The sequence below is a fragment of the Thamnophis sirtalis genome, unplaced genomic scaffold (genome assembly GCF_051295495.1).
Source record: "Thamnophis sirtalis isolate CommonGarterSnake01/CBP01778 unplaced genomic scaffold, rThaSir2_p1.2 scaffold_10, whole genome shotgun sequence".
Taxonomy (NCBI): Eukaryota; Metazoa; Chordata; class Lepidosauria; order Squamata; family Natricidae; genus Thamnophis; species Thamnophis sirtalis.
In genome coordinates, this window is record NW_028261390.1 from 10,590,731 (window position 1) to 10,611,672 (window position 20,942).

General features: G+C 41.9%; 1 protein-coding gene across 6 annotated transcripts in view; it reads right to left on the reverse strand.

Annotated features, from left to right (window-relative positions):
* WDFY3 (WD repeat and FYVE domain containing 3) overlaps positions 1–20,942 on the reverse strand; it is a 207,084-nt gene that overhangs the window by 76,406 nt on the left and 109,736 nt on the right. For all 6 annotated transcript variants that reach the window (XM_087724055.1, XM_087724056.1, XM_087724054.1 and 3 more), the window contains 8 exons: positions 17,650–17,750; positions 15,182–15,400; positions 12,944–13,125; positions 9,566–9,797; positions 7,295–7,455; positions 4,921–5,032; positions 3,146–3,336; positions 29–181 (listed from right to left, as the gene is read on the reverse strand). In XM_087724055.1, the coding sequence (XP_087580181.1) occupies positions 29–181; positions 3,146–3,336; positions 4,921–5,032; positions 7,295–7,455; positions 9,566–9,797; positions 12,944–13,125; positions 15,182–15,400; positions 17,650–17,750 (1,351 nt within the window). The remainder of the gene's footprint in view (positions 1–28; positions 182–3,145; positions 3,337–4,920; positions 5,033–7,294; positions 7,456–9,565; positions 9,798–12,943; positions 13,126–15,181; positions 15,401–17,649; positions 17,751–20,942) is intronic.

The window sequence follows — 20,942 nt, forward strand, 5'->3', positions numbered from 1 at the left end:
TGCTAGAGTTCAGAAATATTCTCAGTACCTCAAAATCACAAAGCAGATCCTGAAAAGCAGTTGAATTGGGAATGATGGATGTTTCGTGTCCGCTGTCCACGGTCCCCACTAAAGAAAAGGTCAGGTGTAGAATGTGGCTGTTCAGGAGACAACGCTTCTTCTTTAACAGCATGGCCAACAACTGGAATGGAGAGGGAACCACAGAGAGATGTTGAAGCGCAAGGTTTCTTAATGTTGTAATCTCAAAGCATTGTGCAGACTGACAAGAAATATTCATTTAATCCTAGCACAGAAAAACAGTCATTACCCAAACTAGGTAACATCATCAGCGCTAATAAGGAGTGGGGCTTGCTCTCGGTTTATATTCTATAATAGGGTTATTACCCTATTTTTCGGAGTATAAGATGCACCAGTTAAGACGCACCAAGGTTTTGAAGAGGCAAATTTTAAAAAAAAAGTTTTTGCACTCTGCAGACCCCCCCAAAACGGGCCCGTTTTTTTGTCAATAAAAGAGCATGAATAGCCTTTAGGAGGCTTATAGAGTGCTCCTGGGGACTGGGGGGCAAATTGAGCAAACAACAGCCCGTTTTGCGCTCATTTCTGCCCTCCCCAGCCCCCAGGAGCACTCTGCAAGGCTCCTAAAGGTTGTGCATGGTCATTTTGGTGAAAGGGGGGGGGGGTGTTTCGGGAGGCAAAAAATGCTATATTCAGTGTATAAGACGCATCCAGATTTTCAGGCTCTTTTTTGAGAGAAAAAGTTGCATCTTATAATCCGAAAAGTACACTACCTAGAACAGGGGTGTCAAACTCAAGGTCCGGGGGCCAGCTCCAGCCCACAGGGTGCAGGGCCACCCTGGAAACAGCGAAGGACTGGTCCGCAGTGCCTCTGCCAGTGAAAATGGAGCTCAGGAGGGCTGCCCACGGCCCTCCTGAGCTCCATTTTTGCTGGCAGAGGGTTGCAAGAGGCCGTTGCAGCCGAAAACAAAGCCCGGGAGCCCCTTTTCACTGGCAAAGAGCTCGGGCCACCACAGGCGTCCCTGATACAAGTGACGCCAAGCTGGCCACACCCACTCTGACCACGCCCACTCCAGCCCCCTGAGGTCAAACACAACCCTGATGCGGTCCTCAATGAAACCGAGTTTGACACCCCTGATCTAAAATATAAACTGAGAGCAAACCTACTCCTTACTGGCACTGATGACATTATCTAGTTTGAGTAATGAAATGTCTACAAGAAAACAACAAAGCTCAGAGAGCACCAAGGACCCCTCATTTCAACTCTGAGCTACAAATATTCTCCTTTACAAGCTTTCTTATGTAAAAAAAAAAAAGGACCTCCAAATTTATAGTAAATAGTGGCAAAAAAACCAGAAATGAAACTGAAACCCTGACATAATAGTGACTGAGAAGTGAAAGAAGGAAATTATCTGATTCTTGCTTCTGAATTGTTCAAAATCCCTATTTTTTAGAAAGCAAAATAAATAAATTCAATGGAGAGAAGGACATGTAACTGCCAGGGCACTTTATAATTAAAGTCTTTGACTAATTAGGTGAATGTAATTTTTTTTAAAAGGTCAGGCCTTTGAAAAGCAAGGGTTTTCACTTCTCCGAATCCATTTTCTTGAAAATTTGGGAAACTTTTTTTTTGCATTCTTAGAACGAAATCATTTCTATTTCATGTATTAATATCATGGGCATATTACATATCTATATATCTATATCTATATATTTATAGTACTAGCACTTAGACTTATATACTGCCTCATAGTGCTTTACAGCCCTCTCTAAGCAGTTGACAGAGTCAGCATATTGCCCCCAACAATCTAGGTCAGATGTCAAACTCACATCATCATGGCATGATGTATCACAACTATTTTCCCCTTCGCTAAACTGGGAGGGGGCGTGGCCAGCACATGACACATCTGGGCCGTGGGCCACGAGTTTAAGAGCCCTGATCTAGGTCTTCATTCTACCAACCTCGAAGGAAGGAAGGCTGAGTCAACCTTGAGCCAGTCAGGATCGAACTGTTAGCAGTGAGCAGAGTTGGCCTGCAATAGTGCCTTCTAACCAATGCATTGCCCTGGCTCTTCATATATTATATATATTATACCTTAATTCTGATGGCAAATTTATAATTTAATTATTATTCTCATATTTCTTTAACTTTTCGGACGACAAACTGAGAACTGACGCAGCCAGATCACTAATGTAGTGAACTGATAATGTCAAATTAAATTCTCGGTTCATTTGGAATGAAAAAACAACAACCCCCTTCTCATTTTGCCAAGCTCAATTTAGAAGCTGAAGCTCATTCCAAATCATGCAAATACATACTGCTGGATCATCGTAGGTGATGCTATCTGGCTTTGGATTAGAACAATTAAACCTTTTCTTGGGATAGAAAAACCTTCCCATTTTGCAGGAAAGGTTTCTGCCGCGTACCCGAATGAAATGTTACATTTTGCATCAATTATATAGGTAAAACCACTTCCAGTAAATGTCCTTCAACGGACACAGATGGTGAAGTGCCCTTGATCGCCCCAGCGATAAAGCTTCCATTTGTTTCTCTTCGGGATCCTATCATGAGTGCTTCCTTTCAATCTGGCAAAAACGAAATGTCTCTGCTGAGCTAGCAGCTGCCTCAATTGCAAATCCATGATATCGTGCTGTCGCTACTTGAAATTTGTGCAATACAATTTGTCAGGGAATTGTGCAGCAACTGTCCAAAGGAAGTCAGAGATCCTGACACAAACTTGTAGGTTTTTTTTTTTAATATAAATAAATATATTTCACATTTATATTCCTAGCAGATGAGATAGGACGGAAGCTCATGGGCTAAATCAAACAGCATACGGAAGAAAAAGACGGGGGGAAAAGGGAAACTCCCCCTTTCAATCCACAGCAGCCAATCACAGCGTCGATTGCCTCGCGCATGAGCCAGCGCTCTCCAATCAATCAGATATACAACTGTGTGTTCTGGCCCATGGCACACTTTTAGTGTTCCAGCTGCTAAATTTAATATTCTAATATAGTTAATTTTCCCACTCTTCCAAACCTGCGATGTGCATCTGATTCTAAGGTGAAATTCAATGACTTTCACCCAAATGTGGTCTGCGCAAGCAGTTTTGTTTATCTTTACCCGCACCTGGTAACCTCTGATTCTTTCCATTTCTTTGCTAGCGAGAGGGTTGCTCTTGACCACACACACAAGGGCCTTCACAGCAGCGTAAAGTCCTTCGACGTCCGACGCCATGGCTACTAGGCCCAAAATAGCAGCCGCTCCACCAATGTACTGTAGGGTAGTTGCAACAGGCTTAGGGACAAATGTTCTTACCCCTGCATGGAGGTGGCAAAATGAGATGAAAACATCAGTTTTACAGGATAGTCATCAACTTAATTGTTACTTCAAAAATAAACAAAACAGCAACTATTCCAATCTTCCTTTATCTTGCCTTATTTAAAAATAAATGAAAAACAAACAAACACTAAACACATCATATATGACTCTTGAGTTGTTGGAATTACATTCCTCATCCTGTAGAGCTTGCTAGTAACAGAGGATAAAGCCAGATAATAAGTTCAAACTTTTTACATTCATATATGTATTCAGATTCCTAACAGATGTATAGAGGCTCTTCTCTGCGGGAAACAAAAGGAGCTACTGTCCTTGTTTATCGAATATTCAGCGATGGTCAGAAGTTGAGAGACCGCCTGCTGCCAATTACCTCCACTAGACCGATTAGATCCCACAGATTAGGCCTCCTCCGAATTCCATCCGCCGGCCAGTGTCGACTGGTGTCTACCCGGAGGCGAGCCTTCTCTGTGGCTGCTCCGACCCTCTGGAACGAACTCCCCGTGGAGATTCGAACCCTCACCACCCTCCAGGCCTTCCGCAAAGCCCTTAAAACCTGGCTGTTCCGACAGGCCTGGGGCTAAAGAGCTGTTGCCCCCGTCTCGAATGGTATGACTGTTGTGTGTTTTAATTATGCATTGTTATGTGTCGTTTTTTAATTTTTTGTCTGTATCCCCCTTCCCTGGTTTGAGTTGTGAGCCGCCCTGAGTCCCCTTCGGGGGGAAAGGGCAGCATATAAATATAATAAACAAACAAACAAACAAACAAACAACTAGGTACGCCAGTGCTTGGGGGGGGGAACTTTACAGCCCATATACAATTTTTGCAGCACCTCAGTCATGTGATTGCCATTACAGAAAATACACATTGTCCTATGCCTGAGCTGTTTCTTTTTTCTGCACAACAGGGACACTGGAGAGAAAGGGATTGCAAAAGAATAAGCCGTTTGCTCTCCTATACACTGAAAGCAATAGGCATCAGAAGCTCAGGGTTGGAACCCACTCTTTACAATACATTTTTATTTTTGCAGTCCCTTCCCCTCTAATCTTTCCATTCTTTCTGGAAGGCAGGGGAGAAAAAACCAAGCAAAATCTCACCTTTTCCTGATTATTTCCTCCACAGAGCAGAGAGATTGGAGAGGAAGGTATTGCAAAGAGAGTAAGCTGTTTTCTACAGCAATGTGACTACTCCAGGAGTAGGGAAACAATCCCAATTGGGAATCAGCAACTTGGTTGTCAAGTGAAGTGAAAATGTGACTGCTTACAACCTGACTTCAGCTTTCTTTTGCTTTTACAGACTTGCAAAGATTGTCGATGTGAGGATTGGTTGCAAAGTTAATCTTTCATCACCTTTGTAAGTGTGAATGGTTGCTGTACAGGGCAGTCGCTAAATGAAGACTGTCTGTTTAGATTTGTGATCAGGACTGGATATCTTTGGCAAACTGAATGAGCCCTCCTTAAATAGTTGATACTGAACAGTAATTTTTAATGTAACAAACTAGGGATGCATCACATACTTGAGTAATCCCCATACAAATCGCGCATCATTTTATTTTAATGTTTTCTCACCCAAATATCCTATCAAAGCTGCGCCAATGGTACGCGCAGGGCCATTTAAATGTCCTCCTGAATTGTGGAGCAGTTTTACTGGAGTCGCATTTTCGTGAGATGAAATAGCTAGCTGCGAGAAACGGGAGGGGAAAAAAACAATTTTGTTTAGACAGAGTTTATAGGAACAATACTTTTTGAGCATTTTCACAGATTGGCAGAAAAACAAACCCCTCAAGCCTGAGAGAAGAAAGCTTAGGTATGATTCTGTGATTAATACAAGCAGAAGAACAGTAGAAAGGAATAGTTTCCTTGTATAATGGAAGGTGTTTTTTCCAGATGGACAAGATCAGAAACAGTCTAGCAAACATCTTTAATTTCCCCAGTTTGAAGATAAACACTTTGTGGATACTTAGGCCCGTGATGGCGAACCTATGGCTCGTGTGCCACAGGTGGCACATGGAGGCCTCTCTGCCGGCACGCGAGCCATCGCCCCAGCTGAGCTCCACCGCACATGCGCACGCACATTTTTGGGTCTCTGCAGTGCGTGTTGTTGAATCAAAATGCAGTTAAAACACTGTAGAAGCCATCAAGAATATAAATATATACATTCAACAGGAACAGGAAGTGCCTCACAGGAGCAGATAAAGGTAAATCCTAGAGAGGCAGGAAATGCATCACTGAACCATGGAGATGAATGCTAGAGAGGAATAAAGCTGCATACAAGGCAGACATAATACCTGTAATAGCGTGCACATACATGGGGGGGGGGAGGCTGTTGTGCGGGGGGGGTGTTTCACACTCATTGTATTAGGTTCAACCACAAAACCGCGGTAGAGAAAAGTGAAAAGCGAAAGCGCGTACGTGACGTCATCACAGCGCGACGAAAACATCGTGCTGTGATCGGTAAATGTAAAATTAAAGCGAAAACCTTACCCTAACCCCCCCAAACCTAACCCTAACCCTTAACCTAACGCTAAACCTAACGCTAACCCTTAACCTAACGCTAAACGTACTTAACGTAACCCTAAACCTAACCCTAACCCTTAACCTAACCCTAACCCTAAACCTAACCCTTACCTTTATGTGAATCGGCTTGCTTTAATTTTATTTTTATTTCAATTTTTAATTTTTTCGTCGCGCTGTGATGACGTCACGTACGTGCTTTCGCCGAGCGCGCTTTTGTCGACCGCGGTTTTGACGGGTCACGATAGTATTATGGGTGTGGGCACACAGGTGCACGCTGTTATGTGCAATTTTGGCACGCGAGGCCAAAAAGTTTAGCCCTCACTGACTTAGGCCAAGCTTCTAACTCTCACAACCAAAACTGTCGCTAAAGGGAATCATTCATTTCTAAAAGCCACGAGAGGATGTAGCATGTGGCCAGGGGGAATTTTGCAAGTTGTCTGTGTCATAAGTCACTTCTTTCAGAGTCATTGTAACTTTGAATGATCACTAAACAAAGTGGGTAAATCAAGGATTACCTGTACATCATATGAGATTACATAGCCAGTATCCATTGGAATACTCCAAAGTGGAAGTTAGCTGGAATAACCCATATAACTTCCTCTCTCCAAAGTATAAAAGAGGTTTTTTTTTAAAGCATACTTTTTAAACTACCTGGAGCCAACCAAGAGTGAGTTGGGTATTCATATAGCAAAAGCACTTAGATGTATATACTGTTTCAGAGTGCTTTATAGCTCTCTATAAGCAGTTTACAGAGTCAGCCTCTTGCCCCCAAACAATCTGGATCCTCATTTTACCCACCTCGGAAGGATGGAAGGCGGAGTCAACCTTGAGTGAGGTGAGATTCGAACTGCTGAACTGCAGCTAGTGGTCAGCTGAAGTAGCCTGCACTGCTGCACTCTAAGCACTGTGCCACCTCGGCACTTAGAGATATACCACTTCACAGTGCTTTACCGCCCTCTCTAAGCGGTTTACAGAGTCAGCACATTGCCCCCAACAATCTGGGTCCTCATTTTACCAACCTCGGAAGGATGGAAGGTGGAGTCAACCTTGACTGGTGAGATTCGATTTGCCAAACTGCTGACAGCCGGCAGTCAGCAGAAGTAGCCTGCAGTACTGCACTCTAACCACTGTGCCACTGCGGCTCAATATAAATTCTCTTAATAAATAATACTTAGGAACTAAATACTTCATTTCTTTTTTATTAACCTTTAGCTGTGCATGTTATCATCAATCCTGGGATGCATCCAAGCGTGGACCCAATATACAAGCACAACCTATTATAAAAGATGCTTGTTGATCTGGTGACTCTCATGTATCGAATATTGTGTGGGGTCTACTGATGGTCAACGTTGAGTATTACAACATTTGTGGAGTCAATACTGAAAACTAAAAAAGCGATACATTAAAAAAAAAGGGTTCAGCTTACCTGCTTGGCTATGGCCTTACTGTCCAATTTGTTATAAACTTTTCTAATCCTTGCCACTGTCAGTGAAGAAACAGAGAGCGCATAGAGGCCAAAAGAAACTTTCTCCTCTGGGACCAATGAGACTGGAGATGGACTGATTCCTTCTGCTTTGGAATCTTTACCTTCAAATGAGAGAAACATTTCACCGTGAGATGATATAATATAAGATTATAAAACAGATGAGATACAGTCGTTAAACCAAATATCACCACAGTTGGAAATGCCCTACGGCAGGGGTCTCTAACCTTGGCCCCTTTAAGACTTGTGGACTTCAACTCCCAGGATTCCTTACCCAGCCTGGCTAGGGAATTCTGGGAGTTGAAGTTCACAAGTTTTAAAATGGCCAAAGTTGGGAGACCCCTGCCCTAGGAGACTTCAGAGAAGAACAACTCCTCAGAATTACCTTCTACAGGTAGTCCTCGACTTACAACAGTTCGCTTAGTGAACGTTCTAAGTTACAACAGCACTGAAAAAAGGACTTTTTCACACACATGTTGAAGCATCCCCATAGTCATTTACATTCAGATACATGACAACTGACCCACATTTATGACGGTTGCAGTGTCCTGGGGTCAAGGTGATCCCCTTTTGCGACCGTCTGACAAGCAAAATCAATGGGGAAGCCAGCTTCACTTAACAATTGTGTTACTAATTTAACAACTGCAGCGATTCACTTAACAAAGGTGGCAAGAAAAGTCGTAAAATGGGGCAAAACACACTTAACAAATTTCTCACTTAGCAATGTAAATTTTGGGCTCAATTGTGGTCGTAAGTTGAGGACCAAAGGTAAAGGTTCCCCTCGCGTGTATGTGCTAGTTGTTCCCGACTCTAGGGGGTGGTGCTTATCTCCGTTTCAAAGCCGAAGAGCCAGCGCTGTCCGAAGACATCTCCGCAGTCATGTGGCCGGCATGACTGAACGCCGGAGGTGCACGGAAGGCCGTTACCTTCACAAAGGTAGTTCCTATTTTTCTACTTGCATTTTTACATGCTTTCAAACTGCAAGGTTGGCAGAAGCTGGGACAAGTAATGGGAGATGACTCCGTTATGCGGCGCTAGGGATTCGAACCGCCGACCTTTCTGATTCACAAGCTCAGCACCTTAGCCACCGCGTCCCTCAAGTTGAGGACTGCCTGTTTCCTATTTAGCCTAAGATGTAGTCAATAATAGCAACAATTCTAAAACGACGTGATAGCAGTGTTCCAATATCTCAGGGGTTGCCACAAAGAAGAGGGAGTCAAACTATTCTCCAAAGCACCTGAGGGCAGAACAAGAAGCAATGGGTGGAAACTAATCAAGGAGAGAAGCAACTTAGAACTGAGGAGAAATTTCCTGACAGTTAGAACAATTAATCAGTGGATCAGCTTGCCTCCAGAAGTTGTGAATGCCCCAACACTGGAAGTCTTTAAGAAGATGTTGTATAGCCATTTGTCTGAAATGGTGTAGGGTTTCCTGCCTAGGCATGGGGTTGGACTAGAAGACCTCCAAGGTCCCTTCCAACTCTGCTATTGTATTATATTGTATTGAATTAAGTGTTCATCTGATCCAGTGTTTGCTACTATGAGCACAAATCTAATAGCTGTTAACTTCACAGTAACTAGGACTTTGAAACAAGCTGCCCTCCTTGCATGTAAATTCTAAGAGTGGGTAAAATTTATGGACCCTTAACAATACAGCTATAGTTGATATGATAAACGAGTTGCAAATTTCCCTCCTTTCCAATTGGTCTGTTTTGCAATGGCTCAGTTGTTTTCCTAATTAAAAACAAAGCTCCAGCAGCACGTTGGCCCAGTTACAATTAGAGGGGCTGTGTCTGAAATGCTAATTGTCCTCTTCCAACAAGGCAGAGCTGCTAGAAAAGACACAAGAATGGGAAGAGTAAATCTCAGCTCCGGGTGACCGAACCAGATTTGATCTTTTAACACGATCCTGGGACATGTATGTTCGGGTTTGTTTTGCACCCATTCCTACCATCTACCTTTCTGTCTGCAGACTGGAAGAGCAAAACCTGAGATGGTTAATTCTTAACACCTGAACATCTAAATTCAAATGTCCTATAGAAAAACCTAAGCGTATCACAGTTTTACAAGTAGTCCCCACTTCCCGACCACAATTGGGACTAGCAACTCCATAGTTAGGTGCCCCAGTTGGCAAGTGAAAAAAATAAAATAAAGCTATATTGTCAAAAGTCACTTTAACAAAGAAGATATTTAAATTAGGGTTTGTTGTACTTACAAGGCATATAGACAGCTTGGAAACTTCCAACATAGTTTGGGCCAAGTTCGTAAATTGTGCTAATGCTTGATGGAGGCAAGACTTCTTCTAGGAAATGGGTTGGTCCCAACCGCCACACGAGTGATGAGAGCTGTCGCTGGGCAGGTGGTGTGCCTATATAGGCATAAACTGTACTAACTATTGGTGGGTTGGCACAACTTGAACCGCCAGGGCTACTGTGAATATAGTGAAACTGTAAAATAACGTTAATGTAAGACTATCATATCTATCCTATAGACAAATAAAGTTATATGCTCTACCTATAATTAATCCCCTTAGGCTGACAACAAACCACTGGTGGGTTCCGATCCCATTGCAACCGGTACAGGGGCCCGGCGTCCTCCACATGAACGCGTGCAGCGCATGCGCACACGTGCACGCGTCCTAAACTCCAGCGACGCCTCCCCGACGCTCCAGCTGCTCGGCGGAACATTGCGCAGGTGGTGTACATGCCATGCGTGGAGCGCCAAAAAGTTTAAAGACAGGTAAAAATGATGGGCAGAAGGCTCCGAACAGGCACCGGTATGCTCGTACTGGGGTATACTGCCGGCAACCCACCACTGCACCAAACCATCTAGCTATTTTCTATTATCTTACTCTACGTACATAAGAAATCAACAAAACTAGCACCATATGTAGCGTATATTGACATTTCTATGTGCTAAGAAAGGAAAGCAAATGTTTATTCAGGCTGCTGTCCAATTAAAAATATACATAATCTATTTATGAAGGTTTCAATCTGATGAAAGCTGCATGTATTAAGCCTGCATTTAAGAGGGTGAATATACTGTATAAACATAAACATAACTTTCAGATGTATTTAAGGAGAGATTTTTTTATTTTTTAGGCATCAGACAGTACCACTGAGGATAAGAAATACAGTGGGACCTTGGGTGCCGAATGGTTCAGACAACGGACAATTTGGGTGCCGACCAAAAAATCCGCTAAATGTTTCACTCAGTTCACAAATGCATCCTCGGGTGCCGAATAAACACAGCCGCGCCACGAGCAAATTGGGTGCCAACTGAAGTCCTGGAACGGATCACGGTTGGCATCCAAGGTCCCACTGTACAGGTAGTTCTCCCTATATTCCCCTCGCCCCACCTCCACCCACAATTTTCTGCACCCCCTCGTTTTCATGGTGGAAGAGAGGAAGGAGCAAGGTGCCTGTCCGACATAAAAATCAGGACCATTTTTAAGATTGCAGCATAATACACAAGAATAGCAATAGCACTTAGACATATATACCGCTTCACAGTGCTTTTACAGCCCTCTCTAAGCAGTTTACAGAGTCAGCATATTGCCCCCAATAATATGGGTTCTCATTTTACCCACCTAGGGAAGGATGGAAGGCTGAGTCAACCTTGAGCCTGGTGAGATTTGAACTGCCAAATACAAGCAGCTGGCAGTCAGCAGAAGCAGCCTGCAGTCCTGCACTCTAAACACTGTGTCACTGCAGCTCAGAATCTGATCAACTAAAGTTCAGTGCTGAATTGGTACCAGATAAGATCAATGGAACTCGGGAGGGGTTGGGACTTAAGAGCGTTTGTGGTATCGTAATGATTCTAAGCTGATGATGCACTTAACTCCGCTCCCCAGATCAATCTGCTCTTTTCCTACAATGACCTCTGTTACACATTTTCATATAGTTCATCTAATCTATTACTTTATAGGGAGATCATTCATCTCTCCTATGGAGTGACAGAAGGGAAGGTTTCCTTCTGATTGGATTAGCATGGAGACCTTCTTCTATTTCACCCATTGGCATGGGGCACCTTTTACCTAAAGATAATAGATGAAAAGAATCAAATTCCTCCTTGTTCAATTTTGACTAGGCGGGGGGGACGACGGACCAAGTAGTGGTTTTGTCCCCATTTCATGATATCTTGGGCATTAAACAATCTGTTTTTATAACCCTCGTACAAGCTCTTTTAAATAGATTGGATATGGAAAAGAGAATTGGATATTTACTACTCGCCTATTCCTCTTGTGAATTAGGCTTGTGGTATTGGATGGAGTTCCTAGTGACTGATGCCGTCTACCTTTGGTTCTTAACATTTTGTATCCTGTACAAGGATAACTAACTGGATGAAACATCCTAAGGAAATGAAAGCTATTTGTCTTTATGGTGAAAGACAAACAGAATCAACTGCTATTAATTCTATGTTTGCAGGACATTGGAATAGGAAATTTTGGCAGCCAGAGAAATAACTCTGGCTTGGCTTACATACAGAGATTTTATTTGAGGATACGGGGACTAGACTTAAAGCAGAAAAAGTTGTTCTAACTACTAAATAAGCCTATCCCTACTAGTTCTAAGGAACTACAAACGAACCTTGTCATTTCTCAGAAATGTGTAAGAAAACATCTGTTCATATCATGTCAAACGAAACAAACAAAATATTTTAAAAATTATGATATTTGTGTCATTATTTGCCAAGCACTTCTAAACTATATTAAAGTAACCAAAATGTATTTACAATCCCCATGGCACATCACAACTTTTGAGCACCCTTAATGTTTGGAAATTGAAAACTGAAAAATTTGACACGGGCTAAATCTCATATTTCACAAACTTATTACTGCTATTTTGGTATAAAGCAGTGGCCAAAATTGCGGAACCCTTTTGGGAAAAGTGTATTTTTGAGGTTTGATGGCTAACAACATTCCTTTTTGTTTGAGTAGTACTATAAAATTATATATCAATGAAAAGATAATTTAATCAAAAATGTAATGCAATAAAGTTTGTTGAATTATTTGTATTCTATGAAACGTGATAGCCAAATATAGCCAGAAATAAAACCCAGTTAATAGAAGCAATCATTCAATCTTGGTTTCACATTATAACAGCTGCAGAACTAAAAGACTTGGTTCACTCCATGGAAAGACATAGCCCCCCCCCTCTTTTAAAATAAGCCCTCCCTGAAAATATTTAAACTCATGCTGGTCCTTGCCATTTCCTCTGGTTGCTTGCTACACAAACAACACGAGGGGAGGAGGGGAGGCTGGAGGGGAGGCAAGGGAGGAGGAACATGCCCCATGCACCCCAAACACCCTTACCTAACGGCCCCTCCCACAACCCTAGCCATCACGCTCCTTCTGTCATGCTAATGGCCACCGCGAAAAGAGCGGCAGGCCCAGCGACGTGCAACACAGCAGCCATGAGGTAACCACGCTCACCGACTCCTGCACCTCAAAAATAAGACCTCCCCAAAAATAAGGTCAAGTGCTTATTTTGGGGGTCAAAAGAAAATAAGACCCTGTCTTATTTTCGGGGAAACACGGTACTATGACACATATTTTCTAGTAAGGGACAGGTGCTATAGACTCTGAATTTACCTTTACTGTATTAATCAGCTGTCCATCAATGTAAAGTGCAGCAGTACTATTTTTCAGCATGCCTTTGCTCATTACCAGAACCATATGATGCCACTGGCCTTCCACGATGTGGTCACCACAACGAAAACGAGCACAGCAGGGCAGAATCTCATAGCAGGAGGACTCCTCATTGAAGTCATCAGCTGGAGACAAAAGAAGATTGAACATTTCAGTTGCCAAAGGATATTGGCAATGGCTAAACTCAAAAAGAAGTGAATACCAAAGAGTTTGGTATGCACAATTGCCCATTAAAAATATTAGCCCCTAAGCACAGTCCTCTAATTTGGTTTCAGATTTGTCAAATCAAAACATAAGAGTACAAAGCAGTTGATCACTTGAATGTTTGCATTCAGTACACCATCACAATAAAGAAACACATACTGGGGCGGGGGGGGGGGGAATCAAAATTAAGACTAGGTAAAGGTGAAGGTTCCCCTCACACATATGTGCTAGTCGTTCCAGACTCTAGGGAGTGGTGCTCTGTTCCGTTTCAAAACCGAAGAGCCAGCGCTGTCCGAAGACGTCTCCGTGGTCATATGGCCAGCATGACTAAACGCCGAAGGCGCACAGAAGGCTGTTACCTTCCCATCAAGGTGTCCCTATTTTTCTACTTGCATTTTTACATGCTTTCGAACTGCTTGGTTGGCAGAAGCTGGGACAAGTAACGGGAGCTCACTCCGTTACGCGGCACTAGGGATTCGAACCGCTGAACCAACGACCTTTCTGATCGACAAAGTTCAGTGTCTTAGCCATTGAGCCACCGCATCCCTTTTAAGTTAAGATTACATTGGAATTAATTAATAAATGTATGATAGTTTTCATAGACTATCCGTTTTCATTTACTAGGCAAGCCATTTGGAAGGGCAATCACAGGGATTTAACTTTCATTACTAGCAATATTAAAAAGTTACTTTTCAACTACCTACAGGTAGTTCTTCACTTAGGACTGGTCATTTAGCGACTCACTAAATTTATGACAAACTTCCAAAGGGGTACTTACAACCCAATTCTGAAATTCCATCAGCCAATTCCCTGTGTGGCCAAGACTCCATGTTGGGCGCTCGGCACAACTGGCCCAGATTATGGCCATTTGTAATGTCCTGCACTAAATTTTATAGCTTTTTTTTTGGCGGAAAGTAAGTTCTAAAATTGAGTCAATCATGTGGGTGAACTAATTTACAACCATAATGACTTACGACCGTGAATGACAAGCTCCATTTTGGTTGCAAGTTGAGGACGATCTGTTTTAAGTTATTGTAGCGGAAAGGGAAAATTAGCTGAAGAACCTCTTCATCATACTTGGGTTAGATTTCAATAATTCCAAGTTCAGGGTCCTCAACAAATTAAGACTTCAAGTTTAGAACCTTAGTTTGTGTAGAAGCCTTAAAAACTGTTCCTGCTCATTGCTTATTCTCCCATGTAACCCATCATGCTTTGCTGGAGCAGGAATGTTATTTCAAAATGATGCTTGATCTAAGTATAGCCTTTATTGCCCTTGTACATCAAGTGTACAACGGAATTGAATTTAGCCTCATTGGTGCAATCCATGACAAAAAAAATACAAACAACATAAATAGTATAAAGAATATAAGTAATAAGTATAAGCAAGTAATTAGGGAAAAAGAAAAACTAGTCATACTGTTGGGAGTATACTCCTAGTGCTGGGTAGGGAATATAGATTCATATACAATAACAAATGGTCGATGTTGCTTTAAATGGGTGAATGTACTTATCAGCTGTAATTAACTTTACAATCAGCTGCAATTAACTTTGCAATAAGAGGGAGTCAGGAAAGTTCACACTCTCTCTCTGCTTGTTCTATGTTTGATAACTACTTGCTCGATTAATGACTGGAACGTGAACTGCGACTGTAAACAATTGTTTGTTCTTTGAATTGTGTTTGGACAAATATCTACTATCACTGCTTGTGAAGCTATTATTAGTAGTAAAGCTACTTGTTTTTACTAGCAGTGTCTGAGACTCTATTCGTGTGTTTTTCTTCTACTAGTATTCTACTATTAGTAGTAGTTTTACATTCCTTCTCTCTAGCTGTACATTCCACTGTGCTACTTTCTGTCTCCCAACGGAGAGACCCCTAACACATACATTTCCATGTATGTGTGGAGTGATTGTGGTGTGATTGTCCTAAAATGAAAAAAAATATATGGATGAAATGTCTCTAGACAGGCTGGTTCTTACCATAGTTTTGAAGCAGTTCTTCTTTAGTTGAAACAATAAGGGATCTGTCTTTTACTGAAAGGACGATAGCGAGGCATATATAGTGCTGTTCAGAGCTGTTTGCTCGCCTCACAACTGTAAGTAACCTAATTGGATGATAATTTGGGGCTGTGCTAAAATGTTCCACACAAAACCAACTTGAAAAGCTTAATCCAGATGGAGGTGGGAAAAGCCGCTCTCCTGTAAGAGAAAAATGGCAGGAAATTAGCTATTAACTCTTCCTCCAAATTCTTTACATGTCTAGGTTAAATATTTTAATCTTGCAGATATCTCTACAGCTGGATCCTATGAATTTCTGGAAAAAATATTACTTATTTTTTTAAAAATCTAATTCTGCTTTAGTAGATAACTTCTTTCAAAAGTACATCCCTCTTATTAATGCATGTTCACTCATCATGCATTGTGGGCTAATCGTACATGATTTAATAATAATAATAGTAATAATAACAACAATAATAAATTAGTATAAAAGCCTTATCTACAAATATAAAATATGAAAGGACATGAAATTAAGTAATTCATTAATGCATCTGGGAATCACTGCCCACACTTTGCATTTGCTAAAGGTAAAAGTTCCCCTCGCACATATGTGCTAGTCGTCCCAACTCTAGGGGGCGGTGCTCATCTCTGTTTCAAAGCCAAAGAGCCAGCGCTGTCTGAAGACGTCTCCGTGGTCATGTGGCCGGCATGACTAAATGCGGAAGATGCATGAAAGGCTGTTACCTTCCCACCAAAGGTGATCCCTATTTTTCTACTTGCATTTTTACATGCTTTCAAACGGCTAGATTGGCAGAAGCTGGGACAAATAACAGGAGCTCACTCCGTTACGAGGCGCTAGGCATTCGAACTGTCGACTTTTTTGATCGACAAGCTTAGCGTCTTAGCGACTGAGCCACCGCGTCCCTCACTATTGCTATTGAACAATAAATATAGAAGTGATATATATTCAATCACAAAGAAGTGTATGATACTTGTTATCTGTTTCGACTGCTTGCAGCCAATTACTAAACATTTTCCTATATTATTTCCTTTTTTCCCTAGTGTATAAAAGGAAGGGAAATGCTGACACAATGTACTAAAAGCTCCCTCCCTCCTTTCCATTTATATACAACCCATTTTCTACAGGCTTCCAGTGATTTACATCACACAAAACCTGTACATTAAATGGTTCACCCAATTGTTAGAGGATTCTGCTATGCAGCAGTTAAACTGAGTTGCTGTAACTCTTCTGTCACTTTTCTCTGCTTATGATTCCCACAATATATTTTCCCCTCATGAAAAATTTAACCAAAAATGGGTCGTCAAGAGATCATTCTGTTAAAAAAAAATACTATCCTGACACAAAGGTCCTAGTACTATGATGGCGAACCTATGGCACGTGTGCCAAAGGTGGCATGCACAGCCCTCTCTGCAGGCACGCCAGCCGTTGCCCCAACCCAGCTTCACTGTGCATGCGCGCATGCGCGCATGCCTCATGCCAGCCAGCTGGTTTTTGGATCTCTGCTGCACATGTGTGAAAGGCAGGGCGCATGTTCTGGGGGGGGGGCTCTTGCATTGCATGGGGGGGGTGTTAACACGTTTGTGTATGCTCCCCCGGTGCCCCATTTTAGGCCTGGAAGGCTTCCTGCACCAACCTGGAAGCCAAAAAATAGGGGAGGGGGGCTGCAGGCACAGGGGATGTTCACACACGCATGGGAGTGGGGCACATGCATGGGGGACTGCATGCACGGGGGCGCTCGCATTGCATTTTGGGGTTGTGCATGTGCACGCTTTGGGCACGCAGCACCAAAACGTTTAGCCATCCTAGTATGAGTTTATATACCAGGGGGGTGAAACACAAAGCCCGGGGGGTCAGATCTGGCCCGCAGGGTGCTTAGATGTGGCCCGCGGGTTTGCCCTTAAAACAGCAAAGGACTGGCCCACGGTGCTTCTGCCAGCGAAAATGGAGCTTGGGAGGGCCTCAGGCAGCCCGCCCGAGCTCCGTTTTCATTGGCAGAGGGTTACAGGAGGCTGTCGCAGCCTTAAACGGAGTTCGGGAGCCCATTTTTGCTGGCAGAACACTTGGGCCACCACAGGTACCCCCAACATGAGTGATGTCGAGCTTGCCACACCCACCCCAGCCCCCCAAGGTAAAACACAAGCCTGATGTGGCCCTCAATTAAATCGAATTTGATACCCCTGTTACAGGCCAAGTATGAAAATTAAGATCTCACACTGCTTCTCTCAGAAAACAATACACAAAACACATCTATCTAAGCAAGCCGGAGGTGGGGAACTATGGCGCCTTTATGACTTGTGGACATCAACTCTGAGAACTTTCTGAGCTGGTATGGCTGGTTAAAGGAATTCTGGGAGTTGAAGTTCACAAGTCATAAAAAGGGCCATAGTTTTCCATCCCTGATCTAAGTGGACAACAGTCAAGGACTCACCAGTTCCAATTCCACTGACTACAGTGCCGTCAATCAGTCCTGTAGTAACAACATTATTGGTTGGTGCATTGTGAGGTGCCAAACTAGGTAGGAACAGGCAACTATAAAAGAGATGAATGAATTAGGAACAGTTTCTGAACAATAAATGAAATCAGCAATATCTACAATAAATTAGATCAAAAGCTTGCTCTTTTGCAAGTTATCTGGGCCTAAAACCAGGGACAGTAACATTAAGACATTATTAAAATTGCTCTGTTTGTCTGTTTGTAAACTTCAGTTGGGAGAAACAGTGCATTATAGGGCAATCAGCTCACTTCAAGTGGGCCAACTTAAAGATCAAAATTCAGATATTTGGCAACTGGCATGTATTTATGATGGTAGTAATGTCCCAGGGTCATGTGATCACTTTTTGCGACCTTCTGACAAGCAAAGTCAATGGGGAAGTCAGATTCACTTAATAACCGTGTTACTAATTTAATAATGGCAATGATTCACTTAACAATTGTGGAAAGAAAAGCTGCAAAATGGGTCAAAGCTCACTTAACAATTGTCTTGCTTAGCAACGGTAATTTTGGCTCCATTGTAATTGTAAGTGGAGGACTACCTCTATCTCTGAAATGATGACCAAATGAATCACAGGTTGTCAAGCCAGCCGCATATCATAGTAAATTGTACATCACCTCGATTTTTTTTTTAAGACTATATATCTTTATTGAATTTTTAAAAACCCAGTAAAATAAAAACGAATGCCTTTGGTTTTAATGTTTTTAACTTTCTATGTATTACAGGAGTGGGTTCTGGCCGCCATTACTACCGTTTGGCGCCAGAAAATCTTTGCTTGCACATACATCAGACGCGCGCTATGCACGCATTTACACTTAAAACGATCTGCGCATGTGCACATTTAAAAAGGAATAAAAATTACATTTTTTCAATGAAGATTGTTCTGCGCATGTGCAGAACAGAAAATCAAGATGTCGCCTCCGAGGGTAGAACTAGTACCAGTCACCTGTCCACCAGAGTTACTACCTATTCAGCTGAAGCGGACCGAATAAGTAGGAACCCACCTCTGATGTATTAACTGTATAAGTAAGCGTAAATCACCCAGAGTTAACCTATGTATGGTAAAATGGGCAGCCAATACATTTTATAAATAAATAAATAATATAAAAGGAAGAAAGTGAAGGGGATTAAAATGGTAACGTTAAAAACACCGACAAAAATACATAAATCAAATATTTAAGGAAGTTTGACCAACATCCATAGAAATGTTCAAATTCCTATTTGGAGTAAGAGACAGACATGGCCTTTTACCTTCAATTTTTGATAGGAATTGTGAACCAGGGAATGCCAGCGTATATGGATTGATTGCAGATTAGTGGCATTTACACACCCACTTGTACTCACACACGCAGACACACAAATCTCCCAAAGAGAACACAAGTACATAATTCCCTGTTTCACCGAAAATAAGACCTCGGAGGATAATAAGCCCAATCGGGCTTTTGAGTGCATGCGCTAAAATAAGCCCTCCCCTGAAAATATTGCAACACAGAAGCAGCCATGAGGTGACCACGCTCACTGCCTCCTGCACCTCAAATATAATAAGACCTTCCCAAAAATAAGACCAAACACTTATTTCGGAGGTCAAAAGAAAACAAGACCCTGTCTTATTTTCGGGGAAACACGGTAAGTAAAAATTAATAATCGTAGAAGCGCTCTCTGAAAGACGAATATGGCAAGGAATAGGAATAAATATCATACTGTGACTTTCCTAGCTGTCATTGTAAGAGCAGTGATGGAAAACTTGCTCTTTCCAGGTTGCAGACAAGCTAAAAGATCCCTTTTCTATGGCCCAGAGCAGGGGTCTCCAACCTTGGCAACTTTAAGCCTGGCGGACTTCAACTCCCAGAATTCCCCAGTCAGCTTGCTGGGGAATTCTGGGAGTTGAAGTCCGCCAGGCTTAAAGTTGCCAAGGTTGGAGACCCTTGGCCCAGAGGACCATCTCCATCATAATCACTCAAAATTGGCGGCATGGTTTTCTTGAATTTTGAGGGGGGGGGGAGAAGCAGTAGAAATTTTCCCGTAAGCCTAAAATAAAACTGTCATGCTTCAAAATTGATAAATAACGCCCTTCCTCTCAGTTGCACCCACATGCATGATGTTCCCTCATTGTTTTGCATCACTGTTCCATTTATTGGACCCAAAATATGTTTTCCCGCCTCCCATAAATATTTCCAAAATGTCAGGAGACGTTTGCCATTTGCTTTCCCACCTGTCTGTTTGATGGTACATTTGTCTCCATTCCGGAAAATGAAGTACTTGCTCATGTTCTTTGAATAAGACCCATGATTAACAAACCGTGGGAAACATCAATCACATAGCAGCTACGTCATTCAAAATCAAAGAGTGTATTTGTGTGTGTGTGTGTGTGTTGGAGGGAAGATGGCAAAATGACACATTGTGGATCTACTTCGCAATTTTGATGTGTAATCACTGAATGAGAATTACATCCTATCTCCCTCGGGTTTTTTTCCTTCTTCTAAAGACAGGAATAAGGATATTTTAAGGAGATAATTCAATATTTTAGCAAGTGAAATACAGAACGTTATAAACTCACATTATGCTTTCACAATCTAAATTTCTTTATGGCACAGTACATCAAAAATCCAAGCAATTTCTGGGTACAATTAATTTTAGTAATCATAATGATAATAATATTCAAAACATTAATAATGATCACATAATAATAGTATTTGCTTATCCATTTTAGTGAACCTTCGCTATGTAATTAATCATTCTCTTATGCTTTTAAATTTCTAACTTCTGTTTTTGCTACAAATCCCATGTTTAAAAATATTCCGTTTCTTCCTTCTCCTTAATTTTAAGTGTTAACCTATCCATTTCTGCACATTGTAATATTTTTTTATTACATTTTCCTCTGTAGGGATCTCTTCCTTTTTACACTGTTGTGCAAACACAATTCTAGCCGCTGTTAACACATGTAAAATTAAATCCAAGCAACCTGTAAACCACATAATGAATTATCTAGAGCTTTCTGTGCTCTTCTTGTGCCACATTCGTCATTGGACGTGTTGGCATGATCATGCTGGCAATCCTATTTTTGTCAACAGCTGCATGAAAAAGTGCTGCGGACTTTTGTCCAAACCAGTCCGTTAGATTTTGAAGCCACGATCTTCTTCTTCTGCCTGGACCTCATTTGCCTTCAATCTTTTTTAAAGTTTTTTTTTGTTATATATTTAACTTCTTTTATAAACACAGTGTTGTCCATG